Source organism: Meles meles, chromosome X (assembly GCF_922984935.1).
Source record: "Meles meles chromosome X, mMelMel3.1 paternal haplotype, whole genome shotgun sequence".
Taxonomy (NCBI): domain Eukaryota; kingdom Metazoa; phylum Chordata; class Mammalia; order Carnivora; family Mustelidae; genus Meles; species Meles meles.
This window is the reverse complement of record NC_060087.1, coordinates 65,081,039-65,102,853: the sequence shown is the minus strand read 5'-3', so window position 1 is coordinate 65,102,853 and position 21,815 is coordinate 65,081,039. Positions and strand designations below refer to the sequence as shown.

General features: G+C 37.6%; 1 protein-coding gene across 6 annotated transcripts in view; it reads left to right on the top strand.

The window, feature by feature from the left end:
* Nucleotides 1-15,256: 15,256 nt before the first annotated feature.
* ATRX (ATRX chromatin remodeler) overlaps nucleotides 15,257-21,815 on the top strand; it is a 296,636-nt gene continuing 290,077 nt past the window's right edge. For all 6 annotated transcript variants that reach the window (XM_045994716.1, XM_045994715.1, XM_045994713.1 and 3 more), the window contains exon 1: nucleotides 15,257-15,477. In XM_045994716.1, the coding sequence (XP_045850672.1) occupies nucleotides 15,458-15,477 (20 nt within the window). In that variant the 5' untranslated portion in view covers nucleotides 15,257-15,457. The remainder of the gene's footprint in view (nucleotides 15,478-21,815) is intronic.

Genomic DNA, 21,815 nt, shown 5'->3' with positions numbered 1-21,815 from the left:
TATTTCTTTGTTGTTGGTTGTGATCTCTCCTCTTTCATTCACGATTTTATTTATTGGGGTCCTTTCTCTTTCTTTTTGATAAGTCTGGCCAGGGGTTTATCAGTCTTATTAATTCATTCAAAGAATAAGCCTAGTTCCTTGGTCTGTTGTGTTTTTTTGGTTTCTATTTCATTCAATTCTGCTGTGATCTTTATTATTTCTCTTCTCCTTTTGGGTTTAGGCTTGATTTGCTGTTTTTCTCCAGCTCCTTATGGTGTAGGATTAGATTGTGTATTTGAGACCTTTCTTGTTTCTTGAGAAAAGCTTGTATTGCTATATACTTTCCTCTTAGGATCACTTTTGCTGCATCTCAAAGATTTTAAACAGTTGTGTTTTCATTTTCATTTGTTTCCATGAATTATTAAAATTCTTCTTTAAGTTCCTGGTTAACCTATTCATTCTTTAGTAGGATGCTCTTTAGCCCCCATGTATTTGAGTACTTTCCAACTTTCCTGTTGTGATTGAGTTCAAGTTTCAAAGCATTGTCATCCTAAAATATGCAGGGTAGGATCTCAATCTTTTGGTACCAATTGAGATCTGATTGACTCAAGATGTGATCTATTCTGGAGAATGTTCCATGTGCACTACAGAAGAATGTGTATTCTATTGCTTTGGGATGGAACGTTCTGAATATATCTGTGAAGTCCATCTGGTACACTGTGTCATTTAAAGCCCTATTTCCTTGTTGATCTTTTGCTTCGATAATCTGTTCATTTCAGTGCATGGGGTGTTAAAGTCTACTTTACTATTATACTATTATTATATTACTGTCGATGTGTTTCTTTGATTTTGTTATTAATTGGCTGTTCCCATGTTAGGGGCATAAATATTTAAGTATGATATAGTGTCCTTCCTCATCTCTTATTATAGTCTTTGGTTTAAAATCTAATTTGTCTGATGGGTGGATTGCCACCCCACCATTCTTTTGATGTCCATTAGCATGGTAAATAGTTTTCCATCCCTCCCTTAAAGTCTGGCGGTGTCTTTGGGTCTAAAATGAGTCTCTTGCAGACAGCAGATTGATGGGTCTTTTTTTTTTAAATCCGATCTGATACCCTGTATCTTGTGACTGGGGCATTTAGCCCATTTACATTCAGGTTAACTACTGAAAGATATGAATTTAGTGCCTGCAAGGTGACTGTTACTGTACATTGTCTCTGTTCCTTCCTGGTCTATGTTACTTTTAGGCTCTCTCTTTGCTTAGAGGACCCCTTTCAATATTTCTTGTAGGGCTGGTTTGTTGATTGCAAATTCTTTAGTTTATATTTGTCTTGGAAGCTTTTTATGTCTCCTTCGATTTTCAATGGCAGCCTAGCTGGATATAGTATTTTTGGGTGTATTGAACTAGAATTTAAAATGATTATAAGGATATAAGCTGGAGTTGAAAAAGCATAGAAGGCACTAGAGAATCCCTTACTGCAGAGATAAAAGATCTAAAATCTAGTCCAGCCAAAATTAAAAATGCTATAACCAAGATGCAAACCTAAATGGAGGTCATAAAAATGAGGATGGACAAAACAGAGGAATGAATCAGTGATACAGAAGCTAAAATTATCGAAAATAATGAAACTGAGAAGAAGAGGGGAAAAGATAATGGATCACGAAGGTAGACTTAGGGAACTTAGCGACTCATTGAAATGAAATAGCATTTTTATCATGGGAGTCATGGAAGATGAAGAGAGAGAAAAAGGGGCAGAAGGTTTATTCGAACAAATTATATCTGAAAACTTCCCTAATCTGGGGAAGGACACAGACTTCAAAATCCAAGAAACACAGAGAATTCCCATTACATTCAACAAAACCTAACCATTGCCAAGGTGCATCATAGTCAAATTAACAAAATATACAGAAAAGAAAAGAATCCTGAAAGCAGGAAGGGGAAAAAATCCTTCACTTACAAAAGAAATCAGATCAGGTTTGCAGCAGATCTGTCTGCAGAAACATGGCAGACCAGAGAACAGCGGCAAGAAATACTCAACTGAATTGGGAAAATATGCAGCCAAGAATTCATTATCCAGCAAGGCAGTTATTCAGGATAGAAGGAAAGATAAAGAGTTGCCCAGACAAACATAACTTCGACTTTGTGACCACTAAATCATCCTTGGAAGAAATTTTTGAGGGTACTCTTTTTTAAATTTTACTTATTTATTTGAGAAAGAGAGAGAGAATGAGGAGAAGGGCAGAGGGAGAAAGAGAATCCCAAGCAGACTCCCTGCTGATGGCAGAACCTGACACAGAGCTCAGTCTCATGACCCTGAGATCATGGTCTGAGCTGAAACCAAGAGTAGGACACTTAACCAACTGTGCAACCCAGGCACCCTGCAGACTCCAAGAGTGAAGGAAAAAAAAAAAACCCAAAGCAACAAACACTAGAAAGGAACAGAAAACATCACTAGAAATACTAATTGTACAGGTAACACAATGGCACTAAATTCATACCATTCAATAATCACTTTGAATGCAAATGGACTAAATGTTCCAATCAAAAGATACAGGGTATCAAAGTGGATAAAAAACAAAACTCATATATATACTCCTTACAAGGGTCTCATTTTAGACCTAAAGCTACCTGCAGATGGAAATTAAGGGGATAGAGAAGATCTATCCATCCTAATGGATGTAAAAAGAAAGTTGGAATAGCCATACTTATATTAGACAAACTGGATTTTAAAACAAAGTCTGTAATGAGAGATAAAGAAGGGCACTATAGCATAATTAAGGGGTCTATCCATCACGAAGATCTAACAATTGTAAATATTTATGCCCCCAACTTGGGAGCACCCTAATACATATAAAGAAACTCATTGATAATAATACAATAATAGTAGAGGACTTTACCATCCCACTAACAGCAATGGACACATCATCTAAGCAGAAATTTAACAAGTAAACAATGGCTTTGAATGATACACTGGACTGTATGGACATAACAGATATATTCAGAACATTTCATCCTAAAGCTGCAGGATATACATTCTTTTTGAGTGCACATGGCACATTGTCCAAAATAGACCACATACTGGGTCACAAATCAGGCCTCAACTGGTACAAAAAGACTGAGATCATACCATGCATATTTTCAGAACATACCACTATGAAAGTTGAAGTCAACCACAAGAAAAATTTGGAAAGTCCTAAAGTACGTGGAGATTAAAGAACTTACTAAAAAAATGAATGGGTTAACCAGTAAATTAAAGAAGAAATTTTTAAAAATACAGGGAAGCAAATAAAATTGAAAACAGGACAGTCCAAAACCTTTGGGATGCAGCAAAGGCAGTCCTAAAAGGAAAGCACATTGCGATACAGCCCTACCTCAAGAAGCAAGGAAAATCTCATATACACAAACTAATCTTACACCTAAAGGAGCTAGAAAAGGAACAGCAAATAAAGCCTAAAGCCAGCAGGAAAAGGAAATAATAATGATTAGAGCAGAAAAAATAGTATAGAAACACACAAACAAAAACCAGTAGAGCAGGTTAACAAAACTAAGAGCTGGTTCATGAGGCACCTGGGTAGCTCAGTTGGTTAAGCATCCTAATGTTATTTTTGGCTAAGGTTATATCTCAGGGTTGGGAGAATCAAACTCCCTGTTTGGCTCTGCATTCAGCAGGGAATCTCCCCGAGATTTTCTTGCTCTCCCTGAACCTCTACCACCCCTTCCCCATGCTCACTCTCTCAAATCAATCAATCAATCCTTAAAAAATAAGAGCTAGTTCTTCAAAAGAATTAATAAAATTGATAAACCTCTAACCAGACTTAAAAGCAGAAAAAAGGCAGGACCCAATTAGATAAAATCAGGAATTCTGAGGAGAGATCGTGACCAATACCACAAAAATACAATTATAACAGAATATTTTGAAAGTTATATGTCAACAAACTAGGCAACCTAGAAGGAATAGACAAATTCCTACAAATTTACAAACTACCGAAACTGAAACAGGAAGACATAGACATTTGAACAGACCCATAACCAGTGAAAACCTGAATCAGTAATCAAAAAACTCCCAACAAACAAAGATCCTGGACCATCTGGCCCAATGGATTTCTACAAGACATTTAAAGAGAGTTAATACTGATTCTTCCCAAACTTTTCCAAAAAATAGAAATGGAAGGAAAATTGCAAACTCATTCTATGAAACCAGCATTACCTTGATTCTAAAACCAAAGACCACATTAAAAAGGAGAATTATAGTCCAAGATGCCTGATAAACACAGATGCAAAAATTCTCAATAAAATACTATCAAAACAAGAGGCAGCTGGGTGCCTCAGTCGGCTGAGCATCCAACTCCTGATATTGGCTCAGGTCATGATCTCAGGGTCATGAGATGGAGCCCTGCGTGGGGCTCCACACTCAGCAAGGAGTCTACTTCTCTTTCTCTCTCCCTTTCCATATGCCCTGAACCCTTCTCCTGTGTGCCCTCTCTCTAAAATAAAGAAATCTTAAAATAAAATACTAGCAAGTCAAATTCAAAAGTACATTTAAAAAATCATTCACCACAATCAAGTGGGATTTATTCTTGGGCTGTAAGGGTAGTTCAATGTTTGCAAATGAATCAAGGCCATACACCACATTAATACATGAGAGCATAAGAACCATATGATCCTCTCAATAAACTCAGAAGAATCTTTTCACAAAATACAGCATCCTTTCTTGATAAAATCCCTCATCAAAGTAGGGACAGATGGGACAAAACTCAACATCATTAAGGCCATATATGAAAGACACACAGCTAATATTATCCTCAATGGTAAAAAAACAAAACAAAACAAAACAAAAGCAAAAAAAACTGAGAGTCTTTCCTGTATGGTCAGGAACAAGACAGGGATGTCCACTCTCACCATTATTATTTAACATTGTACTGGAAGTCTTATCCTCAGTAATCAGACAACAAAAAGAAAGAAAAAGCATCCAAATTGGCAAGGAAGAAGCCAAAGTTTCACATTTTGCCAATGACATTCTATTCTATGTATAAAACTAGAAAGGCTCCACCAAAAAAATTGCTAGAAGTAACAGGAATTCAAGAAAGCTAGAGAATATAAAATCAATTTGCAGAAATCTGTTGCATTTCTCTACACCAATAATGAACAAGCACAAAAAGAAATCAAGGAATTGTTCCCATTTACAATTGCACCAAAAATCATGAGATACTTGGGAATAAATCTAACCAAAGAGGTAAAAGATGTGTCCTCTGAAAACTATAGAACACTCATTAAAGAATCGTAGAGGACAAAGAATGGAAAAACATTCCATGCTCACAGGTTGGAAGAACATTGTTAAAATGTACTAACCAAAGCAATCTACATGTTTAATGCAATGTCTACCAAAACACCACCAGCATTTTTCACAGAGCTAGAACAATCCTCAAATTTGTATAGAACCACAAAAGATCCCAAATAACCAAAGAAATTCTGGAAAAGAAAAACAAAACTGGAGACATCATGATTCAATATTTCAAGTTACACTATAAAGCTGTAGTCATCATGACAGTAAACAAAGACATAGATCCATGGAACAAAATAGAGAACCCAGAAATGGACCCACACTTATATCATCAACTAACATTCGGCAAAGCAGGAAAGAATATCCAATGGGAAAAAAAAACAGTCTCTTCAAATTGTGTTGAGAACACTGGACACCACATGCAGAAGAATGAAACTGGACCACTTCCTTATGCCATACACAAAAATAAATTCAAAATGGAGGAAAGACTTGAATGTGAGACAGGAAAGCATCAAAATCCTAGTAGAGAACACAGGCAGAAACCTCTTTGACCTTGGCTGTAGCCAACACTAAACATGTCTCTGGAGGCAAGGGAAATGAATGCAAACATGAGCTATTGGGAATTCATCAAGACAAAAAGCTTCTGCACAGAGAAGTAAAGAATCAACAAAACTAAAAGACAGGCTATGGAATGGGAGACAATATTTGCAAGTGACACATATGATAAAGGGTTAGTATAAAGACCTATAAAGAACATGTGAAACTCAATGCCCATAAAACAAGTAATCCAGTTAAGAAATGGGCAGAAGACATGAATAGACACTTTCCCAAAGAAGACATGCAGATGGCTAACAGACACATGGAAAGATGTTCAACATCAGTAATTATCAGGGAAATACAAATCAAAACCATGAAAAGATACCAGCTCACACCCTTCAGAATAGCTAACATTAACAGTACAAGAAACAACAGGTGTTGGTGAGGTTGTGGAGAAATGGGAACTCTCTTAAACTATTGGTGGGAATGTAAACTGGCGCAGCCACTCTGGAGATGCTGAGATCATGTCCTGAGCCTAAATCAAGAGTCTGATGCTTAACCAACTGAGCCACCCAGGTGCCCCTGCACTGAATTCTACTTCATAATCCAATATTGCACTATTAACTAAAATTTGATTTAAAAAATAATATAAAATTATGACATGAAAAAAAGGGAATAAATGTAATTAAAGATATGCAAGACATGCCCTGGAAAGTAAAAACATTGTTGAAAGAAATTAACACCTAAATAAAGGATATGCCCACTTCATAGATGTCAGAATTCAATATTATAAAGCCCTCAATTTTCATATCGATTCCAATAAAAATTTCACAGATTTTTTTAGGGTGTGAAGATTGAAATGCTGATTTTAAATTTTATATGGAATTGTGAAGGGCTAAAAATAACCAAAATAGAAAATGGCAAACACCTTGGAAGACCCATCCCTCCATAGAAAGATCGAAAAAATTAGCAAAACTGTCATTATCAACTTTTTCAGAACTTTGGAAAATAGTCAAAGGTTGAAAGCCATCAAGTGAATGCTGAATCGAGAAAAGGCAACTTAAGCATGGTAGGAGAGTTTCATACTGTTTTATCCTTAGTGCCCCCCAAATAGAAATTCTTGAGCCAAAATATAAAGTAGTGAAAATAATTTACTACTTCAAAAAGACATTTGAGCAGGCAGAAGAAAGAAATACTAATTAGGAAGATAAGCCAATTACAATTACCCAGTTGAAGAAGCACAAAGAAAAAAAGAATAAAGAAAACTAACAGAATCTAAGAGACATGTGTGACAGCATCAAGCACATCAATATACACATAAGAATCCCAGCAGAAGAGGACAGAGAGAAAAGGCAGGAAGAATATATGCAGAAATAATGGCTGAAAATATACCAAATTTGATAGAAGACATGAGCCTACATAAGCTCACCAAACTCCAAGTAAAACTTGGAGCTCTAAGAAACTCACCAAACTCCAAATAACATAATAACAAAATAAATACACATAAATAAAGGAAATAAATTAATAAAATAACACAAAGAGATCCATACCAAGATGGACAGACAGAAGGAGACTTCAAAGTGCCAAGAGAAAACTGATTTGTCACTTACAAGAGATCCTCAACAAGATCAACAGGCAATTTCTCGTTAGAAATCAAGGAGGTCAAAAAGCAGTGGGATGACATATATAAAGTATTGAATGAAAAAATCTGAAACAGGAATTATATTTTTTTAAATATTTTATTTATTTGACCCAGAGAGAGAGAGAGAGAGAGAGAGAGAGCAGAAGCAGGGGGAGCTTCAGGTAGAGGCAGAGGAGCCCAATGCAGGATTCAATCCCAGGGCCCTGGGATCATGACCTGATCCGAAGGCAGTCACTTTAACTAACTGAGCCACCCAGGGTCCCCTGAGACAAGAATTTTAGATCTGGCAAAACAATCCTTCAAAAATGAAGGAAAAATTAAGACATTCCCAGATAAAAGCAGAGAGCATTTGTTTCTAGTAGATCTGCCCAACAAGAGATACTAAAGGAAGTTCTTTAGGTTGAAATTAAAGTACACTATACAGTAACTCAAAACCATATGAAGAAATAAAGATCACCAATAAAAGTAACTACATGGGTAAATAAAAGCCAGTATTATTGCATTTTTTATTCATATCTCCTCTTTATTTTCCAATATGATTTAAAATAATATGCACAAAACAATAATTATAAATGTTTGTTAAAAGCACACAATGCATAAAGATATATTTGATGATAACAACATAAGAGGGGAAGGATGGAGCTGTAAAAAAATCACTGTTTTACATACAATTGAAGTTAAGTTGGCATTAACTTACAATATATTGTTGCAAGTTTAGGATATTTATTGTAGTTTCCAGGATGGCCACTAAGAAAATAATGTTTAAAAATATACAGAAAAGGAAATGAGAAGGGAATCAAAATGATACAGTCCAAAAAAATCAGTTAAATACAAAAGTGAGTAGTAATGAAGGAATGAAGAACAAAGTATATATGACATATAGAAAATAAATATCAAAATAGCAGAAATAAGCTCTTCCTTATCACTAATTATTAAAATATAAATGTATTAATTTCTCCACGTAGGAGGCAGAAAATAACAAAATGGGTTTTAAAAAGCTCACAATCCAACTATAGGCCGTCTACAAGAGACACACTCTATAAATTCAAATACACAAATAGGTCAAGAATAAAAGGATAGATAGAAAAACTTATTCCATGCAAATAGTAACCAAAGATTGCTGGGGTCGCTGTCCTAATATCTGACTTTATGTCAAAAATTGTTATAAGTGACAAAAAAGACATTATGTACTAATAAAGTATCAATTCCTTAAGAGAATGTAATAATTATATATTGATAGAATTGAAGAAACAGTTCTATAATAATAAGTGGAATCTTCCATATTCTACATTCAATAATTAATAAAACAAGAAGGAAGATCTTAAAGAAATAGAGGGCTTGAACAACACTATAAATCAATTACAATAAGAGGCTCTACAGAAATCTCCACCCAACAATATCTTCTCTGACTACAATGGGACAAAATAACAAATCAATAAAAGCAGGAAATTGGGAATATTCCTAAGTATGTGGAAATTAAACAGCGTACCCTAATTAAACAATTATGGGTCAAAGAAGAAATCACAAGGAAAGAAGTCAGAAAATAATTTGAGATGAATGAAAACAAGAACATAAAGTACAAAAAAACATGGGATGAACTGAAATTATTGCTCAGAGGGAAAGTTCTATCTGTAAAAGTCTAAATTAAAAAGAAGAAAGAGCTCAAATCAATAACTTAATTTTATAACTTAAGTAAGTAGAGAATAAGAAATTAGAGCTATAAAATAACCTAAATATAGAAAATATATAGAAGTAGTTATACCAAAATCTATCAGAAGAAATACTAAAGATTAGATTAGAATGAAGACACACAAAATAGAGAATAGGAAAAAAAAGAATTCAAAAACAGTAGAGAAAATTAACAAACTCAAATGTTGGTTTTTTGAAAAGATCAACAATTGATGAATGTTTAGTTACACTAAGAAAATGAGAGAAGACTTAAACTGCTAAAATTAGAAATAAAACTGAAGATATTACTACTAACATCACAGAAATAAAAAATATTATAATGTGATATTTTGAATAATTGTATGCCAGGTAATTACATAATCTAAATGAAATGGACAAATTTCTGAAAATGGACAGACTACCAAAGCAGCATTGAAAAGACAGAAAATCTGAGGGTGTCTGGGTGGGGCAGTCTGTTAAGCATCCAACTCGGTTTTGGCTCAGTTCATGATCTCAGGGTCCTGAGATCAATCCTCACATTGGGCTCCATATATGGAGTCTGCTCAAGACTCTCTCTCCCTCAAATAAATAAATAAATCTTAAAAAAAAACAACAGAAAATCTGAACATACCTATAAAAAGAAAGATTGAGTCAGTAAAAAACCTTCCAGGTTTTTGATAGATGGGTGTCTCAGTCAGTTAAGTGTCTGCCTTCCGCTCAGGTCATGATCCCCTGGTCCTGGGACCAAGCCCTACATGGGGGGGGGGGTTTCTGCTCAGCAGAGAGCCTGCCTCCCCCTTTACCTTTGTCTGGTGCTCCTCCTGCTTATGCTCTCTCTCTCTCTCAAATAAATAAATAAATAAATAAATAAATAAATAAAATTTTTAGTATATGTGCTGCCAAAGCAAACACAATAAATAAAATCATAAAAAAATACTATCCGGGGGCGCCTGGGTGGCTCAGTGGATTAAGCCGCTGCCTTCGGCTCAGGTCATGATCTCAGGGTCCTGGGATCGAGCCCCGTATCGGGCTCTCTGCTCCGCAGGGAGCCTGCTTCCTCCTCTCTCTCTGCCTGCCTCTCTGCCAACTTGTGATCTCTCTCTCTATCAAATAAATAAATAAAATCTTAAAAAAAAATACTATCGGGGTGCCTCAGTGGCTCAGTTGTTTTAGCGTCTGCTTTCAGCTCAGGTCATGATCCCAGGTTTCCTGGGATCGAGTCCTGCATCGGGCTTCTTGCTCAGTAGGGATCCTGCTTCACTCTCTCCCTCTGGCTGCCCCTCCCCCTGCTTGTGTGCTCTCTTTCTCTGTCAAATAAATAAATAAAATATTTTTAAAATACTATCAAATCAAACACGGAAGCATATTAAAAGGATTATACTCTATGACAAAGTGGGATTTATCCCAGAAATGCAATGGTGATACAAAACTAAATCAATGTAATACGCCACATTAATAGAATGAAAAAAAATGCATCATCATGTCAACTGATGCAGAAAAAGCATTTGATAAAACTCAACACCCGTTTTTGATAAAAATACTGAAAACTAGGTATTGAAGGGAACTTTCTCAACCTGATAAAAGGGTATTTATGAAAAACACATACTAAGGTTTTAAGGTAGAAAGCTCAGAAAGCTTAACCATAGTACTAGAATTTGGGGAGAGCACTTTTAAAAAATATATTTTATTTCTTTATTTGAGAGAGAGAGAAAAGGAGAGTGCACAAGCAGTTTGGGTGGCAGGCATAAGGAGAGGGAGAAGCAGACTCCCCACTGAGCAGGGAGACAGATGTGGGCCTGGATCCCAGCCCTCTGGCATCATGACTTGAGCTAAAGGCAGACACTTAACCGACTAAGCCACCCAGGTGCTCTGGAAGAGCAGTTTTAAAAAATAATACTGAGCTGGAGTGCCTGGGTGGCTCAGTCCATTAGGCACCTGACTTTGACTCAGGTCATGGTCCTAGGGTCCTGGGATTGAGCCCCATATCTGGCTCCTGCTCAGTGGGGAGTTTGCTTCTCTCTCTCCCCAACCTCCTGCTTGTGCTCTCTCTATCTCTCTCTCTCAAATAAATAAATAAAATCTTAAAAAAATAATTTTGAGCTAAGGTTTATGTTGGCATAATTGCTATTTGAATTCATATTTGCTAGCAGAAAATGGATACTTCTGTTATTGATCAAAATAGTTAAAATTATTTAACTTTCTCCCGTCAACTTAGTAATATATTCTCATTGTGGGAAATTTGGAGAAAATGGAAAAATAGAAAACAGGGAAAAAAAATCACTCAGACATATCACCTGAAGATAATTAACCTTCATGTCTTTGGATGTATCATCTAGGACTCTTTGCCCTAATAGCACCTTTTCTTTAGAATGGAATTTTAGGGGGTGCCTCGGTGACTCAGGTGGTTAAGCATTCCACTCTTGGTTTTGGCTCAGGTTATGATCTCATGGGTTGTGGGATTGAGTCCTCCATTGTGGGGGGCTCTGTACTCAGCGGGGAGTCTGCTTGAGGTTCTCTCCTTCTGGCCCTCCCCCACAACACGTGCTCTTTCTTTCTCATAAATTAAAAAAAAATCTTCAAAAAGATAAAATGGGATTTAAAAAATATTCAGGGTAAATGCTGTATTTCTATAACTGAAGGCAATACTTTAATGATTTGTATCATTCATATTGTGAGTGGTCATTGACTTTGCCTATTTTTTAAAAAGATTTTATTTATTTATTTGACAGAGAGAGATCACAAGTAGGCAGAGAGGCAAGCAGAGAGAGAGAGGAGGAAGCAGGTTCCCTGCTGAGCAGAGAGCCCAATGCGGGACTTGATCCCAAGACCCTGAGATCATGACCTGAGCTGAAGGCAGAGGCTTAACCCATTGAGCCACCCAGGCACCCCTGACTTTGCCCATTTTTAATGAAGGTATTTGTTTGTTGTTTTTGAGTCATTGATGTTCCTTATATTCTGGATATTAACTCCTTATAAGATACATAATTTGCAAATATTTTCTCCCATTCCATAGGTTGCCTTTTCACCCTGTTTATAATCTCTTCTGAAGTGCAGAAATTTAAAAATTTGATATAGTCTCATTTGTCTCCTTTACTTTTGCTGCTTATGCATTTGGTATCACATCCAAGAAACTATTGCCAAACCCAATGTCCTAAAGTGTTTCCCTTGTGTTTTCTTCTAGGAATTTTATAGGTTTAGGTCTTTAATACATTTTAGGTAATTTTTTTGTACATGCTGTGAGTTAAGGGTCCAATGTCACTCTTTCAAAAGTTGATATCCAATTTTCCCAGCACCGTTTGTTGAAAAGACTGTCCTTTCTTCATTGTGTAGTTTTGGCAACCTTGTTGAAAATCATTTGGCCTTATCTTCAAGTGATTATTTCTGGGCTCTTTTCCCCATTATATTGGAATATATATCTATATCTTTATAATAGTACATTCTCTTGATTACTGTTGCTTTATAGTATGTTTTGAAATCAATAAATATGTGTTCCCCAAATTTGCTCCTCTTTTTCAACATTGTGTTGAATATTCAGGGTCCCTTAAACTTTCACATGAATTTTAGGATTTTTTGGGGGGGTCTAATTCTTCAAAAATGCCATTGGGATTTTGATAGGGATTTCATTGAATCTGTAGGTCCTTTTGGCTAGTAGAAACATTTTAATATTAAGTTTTCCAGCAGTACATGGGAATGAGATATCTTTCCACTCATTTGTATTTTCTTTGATTTCGGTTAGCAATATTTTGTAGATTTCAGAAACAAGACTTTCACCTACTTGGTTAAGTTTATTTCTAAGTATTTTATTCTTTTTGATGCTATAGTAAATGGGATTGTTCTTACTTTATTTTTTAGATGGTCATTTTTAGTGCATAGAAACAACTGATTTTTGAAAATGTTTTTATTTCAAGGAGCTATATGGTATTCTGATTTATGGATAACATAATTCATTTAACTATGTTCTTATGGATATCTCATTTTTCCCACATAGGATATAAATGTTGGATAAATTCCTATAAGTTAAATTCCTGGATTACAGGGTATATGCATTTAAATATTTGATTGATATTGTCAAAGCACTGTGATTTTGACATAAAATAGAATTTGCAATGATGTTTATTAAACATTATGAGAGTATCTATTTTTTCATTCAACTTGCTCTCTTAAAGGTAATCTACATTGTCTTTCTTCCAAGCAAATTTGCATATTACACATTTATGGTCAAGTCCAAGAAAGGCTTCTATGTTGGTTTCTGCGGCAATGTAATGAAAAATGTGAGTGATGTGTATGTACCACTGAATTTCTTCTAAAATACAGCTGAAGGAAGCTTATTGTAAATCAGCTACTGAAAGTGATACAACTATAATATATCAGTAAAACTTTATTAGTCATCTTTTAATAGCAAAGGAATGCTCTTATGATTCATAGATAGAGTTGTATATTTTAGAAATTCTGTGATTATAATTTTGTTATTTAGATACTTCTCTATGGAATTTGTCATGTTACACCTGCTTAGTGTTAAGAAGTCTTGTCACCAAGAGCTGGTTTAAAAGTTGTGTGCTGTCTTGTAATGGAAAGTATCTCCTTTCAGATTAACTGCATTTACCAAGAAGAAAAATATAGCTTCTTCAAATTGTATGTTTGAGTGATATTCAACATATGGAAGACAAGAAGAAAATCAGTATACCAGATATAGAAGGCTGGTTTCTACAGTTGCCAATAATACTAGAATGTTTGAAAGATGACTTGAAATGTGTATAAACTTCTTCCTTTTTAAAGATTTTATCTATTTATTTGACAGAGAGAGAGAGATCACAAGTAGGCAGGAAGGCAGGCAGAGAGAGACGGGGAAGCAGGCTTCCCGCTGAGCAGAGAGCCTGATGTGGGGCTCCATACCAGGACCCTGAGCTGAAGGCAGAGGCTTAACCTACTGAGCCACCCAGGAGCCCCTAAACATCTTTCTTTAAATTTTTTAAAAATTTAATTAATCTCTACACCCAACTTTGGGCTCAAACTGACGACTGGAAGATCAAGAGCAGCGTACTTTTCTGGCTGAGTCACCCAAGCGTCCCCAAACTACTCTTGATTAAAAATTTGCCTGTGTCTATCAGATTATCAAAGTGTTCTATTCAAAAAAAGGCTTACCAGTTGCAATTCCAGTAGAAAGCAGCAACTCTTTCACCTAAATACAAAAGAAGCAATTGCAGATTTGAAGAAAAGCAAATAAAATGAACAAAAACATATATGTCAGAATAAATTTGGAAATAAAATTAGAAACTATTAGACTTTAGAGAACTAATTTGTGACTTGCAGAGATTGCCAGTGAACAATTAAATTAGAGACCATGAAAGCTGGAAAGTCTTTTGGAGATCATCCAGCCAAACCTCTGTAATAAGGAGGAAATAGACCTTGATTGGTTGGTTTGTGACCTAAATTTAACATCACATCTAGTGTGTGTGGGTGTGTGTGTGTTTCAGGTGGCAGTTTTGAGTTTATTTAGTATTGAAAGACTCACATGAAGATCTCAGGTGAGTTTTATATAATACATATTTTGTAAGCATGCTGGCATGCTGAATAGTCTTTATAAAAATCTAGAAAAGTAAAGAACTTGATCATAACCTGAAATATAGGGAAGAAAAGATACAGGATGGTCATATATATCAGTATTTAAGAGTGTGGTGTCTGGTCTGAATCTTGGCTCCACTACTATGAGACTTTGTGTTTTGGTTTCCTCATCTGGAAAATGTAGTTAACAAGCGTCTGTCTGCCTCAAAGAGAATAGGGATTACATGAGCTAATCCGGATAAAGGATTGGTATAGTGCCGGGTATATAGTAGACACTAAATAAATGTAAATTGCTGTTATTGTTTTGTCAATATGTCAAGGAAAGGAGGATGGACCAAAAAGCATTTTCACCAAAATAAAGTCAAAATACGTCACTAGCACTTTCAGGTCATTGGTACTGAATAGAAGCCCCTATGAAAAGGTGGAGGGGATTAAATGACGTAGACCGCCTTAGCAACAGGCCCCCAAAGAAGGTGAATTTCAGTAACCAATAAGAGTCTGAGCTGTGGAGGAGGTAGCCAATCGGTAGCGGAAAGAGGAAGAGGGAGGACGCGCCAATTCTTCTGCCTGAGCCTCGGCCCAACAAAATGGCGGCGGCGGCGGCGTCGCTTTGTTTCCGCGGCTCCTGCGGCGGGGGCAGTGGTAGCGGCCTTTGAGCTGTGGGGAGGATCCTGCACCAGCTGTAGTGACGACTACGAGTCCATTGCATTTCTGTCGTAACCCCGTGCCGGAGAGCGCAAAACGGCGCCCTACGGTCGTTGAAGCTACAAGGCGTTGAAGCGAAAACATGACTGCTGAGCCCATGAGGTAAAATACAACCCCGTCTCACGGGTCCTAGCGGTCTGGGCCTATGCGTCTTTTGAGTAGGGTGTTTGGGAAAGCTTTGGCTTGGTGGGTTAGGCCTGTGTATCGCTTAGCGGAAAGACATCGTTTTCTCTTTCGGTGAGAAGGGTTTCGGAGTTTCGGCGGTAGGCTCCAACCCGGGGTGGGGGTGGGGGTGGGGGGGCGCGGCCTGGCGTGTTGGGCGCTTCCTCCAACCTTCCCTAACCGGTGAAGCTTCGTTGGCCTCGTCTCGTTTATTCTTTGGTGCCTGTGGAATTGAAACCCCTAAGTCGGAGGCGGTTTTGGTATCCCGGTCGTTCTTCCTAATCTTTGGGCCTGTGAACTGCGTGGGGGAGGAGTGGAGGTGGGGGGAGGTGTAGAGGGGGAGGGGCGGGCGGGCGGCGGGAGTATGTGAGATCCTGGGACGAGTCTGTGGCGTTTGGATAGCAGGAGACAAGAAATATCGCAGCTTTGCGGAATTTTTTTTTTTCCTGCAGCCCCTGGGGACAAGCTCTTTTTTGGGAGGTGAACGGGTGAGTCCTTGGTAGGTTTTTACATTCCTTCCCTACTCCATATCTTGAGGGGTATCCTTGGGTTTATTTCTAGGCAAAGGGGTGGTAACACAGGGTATACCCCAGTATACTTTTCGTGAAGTCAAGCTTTGATGGGTGGTAAGGCAGACCTCAGATGTTTCTCCACTTGCTGGCAAATTTCGAGCAAAAGTAATTAGACCCTACTTTTAAAAAATTTATTCCGTGAGGGATGAGGAGCAGGTTAATGTGGGTCGATGGGACGTAAGATTTATTGCAAGGGAAGCTGTGCCTGGCAGGCCTCCTCTAACCAATCAAGTATGTTCATTAGGTTGAGGTTGTTTTTCCCTTGTGCTTCTGATTTGCTTCTTGGTAGTGTCTAAAAATATGAGTTGTTAATATGAAGTATATAGTATTTTTACACAGGTGGCTGGCTTGCTTTTCAGGCTCTTTGACATTTGACTTTTCATCTCTTGTGAATTAAGTAATTTTTCTGCTCTGAAATGTATCCTTGGCGCCTAGGGCAAAATAAAACTAAAGGGAGCGTGGATCAGAATTGTATTGGTAGTTGGCAAAATGTGACTTTGAGTAAGTATTATGATAGAAGCTTTTAGAGCACTTTACCTAGTATGTGGAGTTTGGGAATGAGCCTATGATACCTATTATGCCTATTTTTCTACATTAATAAGCAGTAGATAGGAGATATTTTCCTTCACTTGAGAAAAAAAAATAAACTTTAGTTCTTAGATTACAGATCCCTAGCTGTGTAAAGATTGTAGTCTCGGTTTCTGAATTTATGTTAATTGGTCCAGACACAATAAACCTTTATTTATTGGGCATTGGGCATGTAAGAGGTACCCAGTACAACTTGTTGGCTGGTTATTAGGTGGTCATGTTAGTTTACATGAAGGGTGTGCCTTATAGGTAAATATAACCTCTAGATTTTACTGAAAGCCTCACAAAAAGGAGACTTCATTCTGTGCCGGGGTCAGTTTTTTTGTATTGGTCTTGAAGAGTGCTTATTGTTGACCTTCACCTGTATAATCTTAATTCTTAAAACAACTATAGGGTAGGTACTTAGTGTTCCTCATTTTATAGCTGAGGAGGAAACTGAAGTATAGGAAGATCAAAGAACTTGACTAAAGCTATACAGCTTGTAATTGGTGGAGCTGGAATTGAACCCCGTTTTTACTCCAGAACTTATGTTTTTTTTTTTAAAGATCTTATTTATTTATTTGACAGGCAGAGATCACAAGTAGGCAGAGAGAGAGGTGTGGAAGCAGGCTCCCTGCTGAGCAGAGAGCCTGATGCAGGACTCCATCCCAGGACCCTGAGTAAATGACCTGAGGCAAAGGCAGAGGCTTAACCCACTGAGCCACCCAGGCGCCCCCAGAACTTATGTTCTTAACCGCAAGGCATTAATGCCCCCTTGAGCTGCCATGTCTAATGTGATTATGATCATTTTAATTTAGCCCAAGCATTACAATGGAAGAGGTTCCTATTAGCTACTGTTGATTATGGTTCTTTGATATAGGTCTTAGAGCTTGTAGCTGTTAAAATATTTTGCCTTTCATGTACAGATGAGATAATGAGAAAAACTGAAATATTTAATTCCAGGAAAGTCTTAAACTACATGAAAACCCCCTTGTAAAGAACCACATATATAAATGTTAATTTAAAAATGTATGATGCTCCCCGACTATTTACTGGGAAAGTGCACCAAGTGGGTGTTCAGAACTGTCTCAGGCTGAAGTGTCATTCATCTCAAGTCATAATCATAGAGGATAATCTGACAGGTAGTGCTTGAGTGAGTTGAACTCAGAGTACTGAATCACTCTTGATTCTCTCCTAATGTGAGATAAAAATAATAGAGCAGTTCTATACATTATCATTAATTTTATTTTACACAATAGTGCCAGATTTTTTTGTATCAGAACTTTTGTTGAGAGCTTAAATAGGAAAAAAGAGTAGTTCTGATTTTTACTAGTGTTCATAAAAAATGATATTTTCTATGATTCTGTGGTGAAAAAAATAGCCAAAAGGCAAGAAGGGAGGAAAATTAATTGATGACCTACCTAAATCATACACTGAAGAATCAGTGGCTCAGTCTTTAAAAGATTTTGTTATTGTTTTGAAGGAGCTTTTGTTATGTATTTTATTTTAAATAAGATTGGCTTGTTTCTTGAAATATTTATCATTATGAAAGATGAGCTTCTGATTGACAGATCAACTATTTTTGTATAAAGGTCAGATATTTTTGTCATTCTTTTTATTTTAGATTTTATTTATTTGAGATAGAGCATGAGCAGTGGGAAGGGGCAGAGGGAGAGGGAGAAGTAGGCTCCCCACTAAACTAGGGAAACTGATGCAGAGCTCAGTCCCAGGACCCCAAGATCATGACCTGAGCCGAAGGCAGACCCTTAACCAATTGAGCCACCCAGGCTCCCCAGGACTTGTCATTCTAATCTTTATGGCAGCTGACAGCAGTATAACTTGTTATTGGTCTTAAATTTTACTTTTTATTTGTTTTTAAGAAGCTCTGTGCCCAGTGTAGGGCTTAAACTCATAACCCTGAGATCGAGTCAGGTGCTCCACTGACTAAGACAGGTGCCCCATGTTCTTAAATTGCAAAAGGCAGAAGTTGTCTAAATGGAGAGATGCTGGGAAAATGTCTTAGAAAGTATCTGTTAGGGTAGTAATTCACAATCATTGCCTACTAACCTAATGTTTGAAAAATGTTATCTGTGAAACATTTGCATTCCCACTAAGTGGAAGGTATTAAGCCAGGCTGTGGAGGGGGAGTACATGCAATTTTTATAAAGGGTTTGAAAGAATTTAAATACCAGTTGTTTGGTTATGTTGCTGATTGGGTGAAAAGAAAGATGTTTGTGACTTTAATTTTGATCATGCCAGTTCTCATTATTGGCAACCCTTGGTATAGTTTGACCATAAGCTTTCAGTTATATATTGTATTTCTACAGATAAGATACATATAGTACTTAAAGAAATTTCTATATAAATACAGGTGTGTGAAATAATTTTTCTGTAAGAAATTGTGTGTTTTTATGTGTCTGTTTCACTCTTGGAGTCTGAATAAATTTGTGGATTATTATTATTATTTTTTAAAGATTTTATTTATTTGACAGGCAGAGATCACAAGTAGGCAGAGACACAGGCAGAGAGAGAGAGGAGGAAGCAGGCTCCCCGCCGAGCAGAGAGCCCAATACGGGGCTCCATCCCAGGACCCTGGGATCATGACCTGAGCCGCAGGCAGAGGCTTTAACTCACTGCGCCACCCAGGCGCCCCAAATTTGTGGATTATATCAGGCAAATCTTGGGTTTACATGAAGTCCTTTCCTCCAGAACTTGTTTTCTTGAACATTGACAAAAGCTGTTCAAATGGTTTTTAAGCCATAGGAAAATGATGTTTAGATCTTCTCTTAGGAACGTTGACTATAGTAGGACAGTAAAAGGAGCATCTAAGTGGGATTCCTCTGTACGTGTATGCTAATGTTTGCCTTATGATTGTCTTAATAGCAGACATGCAAGATATTTATCCTCCGTTTCTCTACCTGTAAAATGGGAGTAGGTTTAATAACTTATAAAGCCTGTAGTTCTGGAGGAAGTAACATGGCTATAACAGTGGTTCTTTTTTTTAATTTTTATTTATTTGACAGAGATCACAAGTAAGCAGAGAAGCAGGCAGACAGAGAGGAGGAAGCAGGCTCCCCGCTGAGCAGAGAGCTGGATGCGGGGCTGTATCCCAGGACCCCGGGATCACGACCTGAGCTGAAGGCAGAGGCCTTAACCCACTGAGCTACCCAAGTGCCCCTATAACAGTGGTTCTTTTTTTTTAAAAGATTTTATTTATTTATTTGACAGAGAGAGATCACAAGTAGGCAGAGAGGCAGGCAGAGAGAGAGGAGGGGAACCAGGCTCCCTGCTGAGCAGAGAGCCTGACATGGGGCTCGATCCCAGGACCCTGGCATCACGACCTGAGCCGAAGGCAGAGGCTTTAACCCACTGAGCCACCCAGGCGCCCCTAACAGTGGTTCTTAAAAGGCAATAAACTAAAGCTCTTTGTGGCCTTTGCTAATTCTTAACTGTTTTAAGAGTGTAAAGAGCTCCTGAGATTAAGAGTTTGAGAACTGCTGGTGTAGAGGAATGAACACAACTCTGAGCCAAACCTGGGTTTTCTAGGTACAGTTCTCTTGCTTAACTCATTATAGGACCTTTGGCAAATTCATCCTTTCCAGGCTTCTGCTTTGTCTTTTGCGAAATGAACTTGTACTTGATGTTCTACAAGGTTATTAAAAAAAAAAAAAATGGGGGCGCCTTGCTGGCTCAGTTGGTAGAGCTTGATCTTAGGGTTGTGAGGTTGAGCCCCACATTAGGTGTAGAGTTTTAAATAAAGGTTAAAAAATATAGTCCTGCTTATGTGAATGTTGATCATTTTTTTATTTTACTTTGTGGGGTAGGAAGAAGGACAGTGATAAAGGGAAGTTTCTTTAGCCATATATGCATATCTTTTTTTTTTTTAAACGTGTATGGTTTGGATACAGGTGTTTTGTTGATGGTATCATCTGTCATCAATGTACACGTATTTGTGCAAATATTGGAAAGGAAACCCTTTTTGTTGAGAAGTTTGTTAATATTATTGTGGCTCAGGATGTCTTCTATTTTGAAAGATTATTAATCCAGGATGTTGTATTTCTGCCCCCCCCTTTTTTTTTAAAGATTTTATTTATTTATTTGACAGAGAGAGATCACAAGTAGGCAGAGAGGCAGGCAGAGAGTGAGAGGGAAGCAGGCTCCCCGCCAAGCAGAGAGCCCGACGCGGGACTCAATCCCAGGACCCCGAGATCATGACCCGAGCCGAAGGCAGCGGCTTAAACCACTGAGCCACCCAGGCGCCCCTTTCTGCCCCTTTTTATTTGAAGATTTATTTATTTATTTTAGAGAGCAAGAGAGTGCAGGGGGGAGGGGCAAAGGGAGAGGGAGAGTGAGTTTCTAGCAGACTCCGTGCTGAGCACAGAGCCCAGTGTGGGGCTCCATCTCACCATCCTGAGATTATAGTCTGAGCTGAAACCAAGAGTTAGATGCTCAACCTACTGCACCACTCAGGTGTCCCTATTTCTGTCTGCCCTTTTATGATTAGAGATGATATTTCTGAAAAGACTTTTATTCTGGCCAGTTGTGCTTTTTGCCCTGGGAAAAGGTTCTGTGAATTGTGTGCTATAGTCAACTATTTTCAGATCCTGTTTCTTGAGACTTTGTCTTTCAGTTTTGGCTTGAAGTAGCCATTCTTGGTATCTGTAGTCCAGCTTTCTTGTTGACTGTTCTATACAATATTTGTTTAAGAAATTATTGGTATAGCATTGGTTTTCATGTGTTAATATCCTATATTTCATATTTTGGGAGAATGCTTTATTAGTTGATTAAATACTTGAGTATTAACTAGGGGCCAGGCATTGGGCTGTGGCATGCAAAGTTTAATAAAACAAAATTCTCATCTCCTTAAGACGTTCTTAACCTAGTGAGGGAGATAACAAGTAAATAAGCAGGTATAAAACCAGGCTAAAATGGAGGTATATTGGTTTTTTTATTGGGTACCAGAAATGAAGGAAAGCCTAATTTTGGGGATGTCTAGGAAACTTTCACAGAGGAGATGGTATCTGTATTGCGTCTTGAAGATGAATTAACGATTAAGGGTTGGCTGTGAAAAAGGGCTGCCCATGCAGAGGGATTAGTATGGCTAAAGATTAGTCTTAATTTCCATATGACAGGAAATTA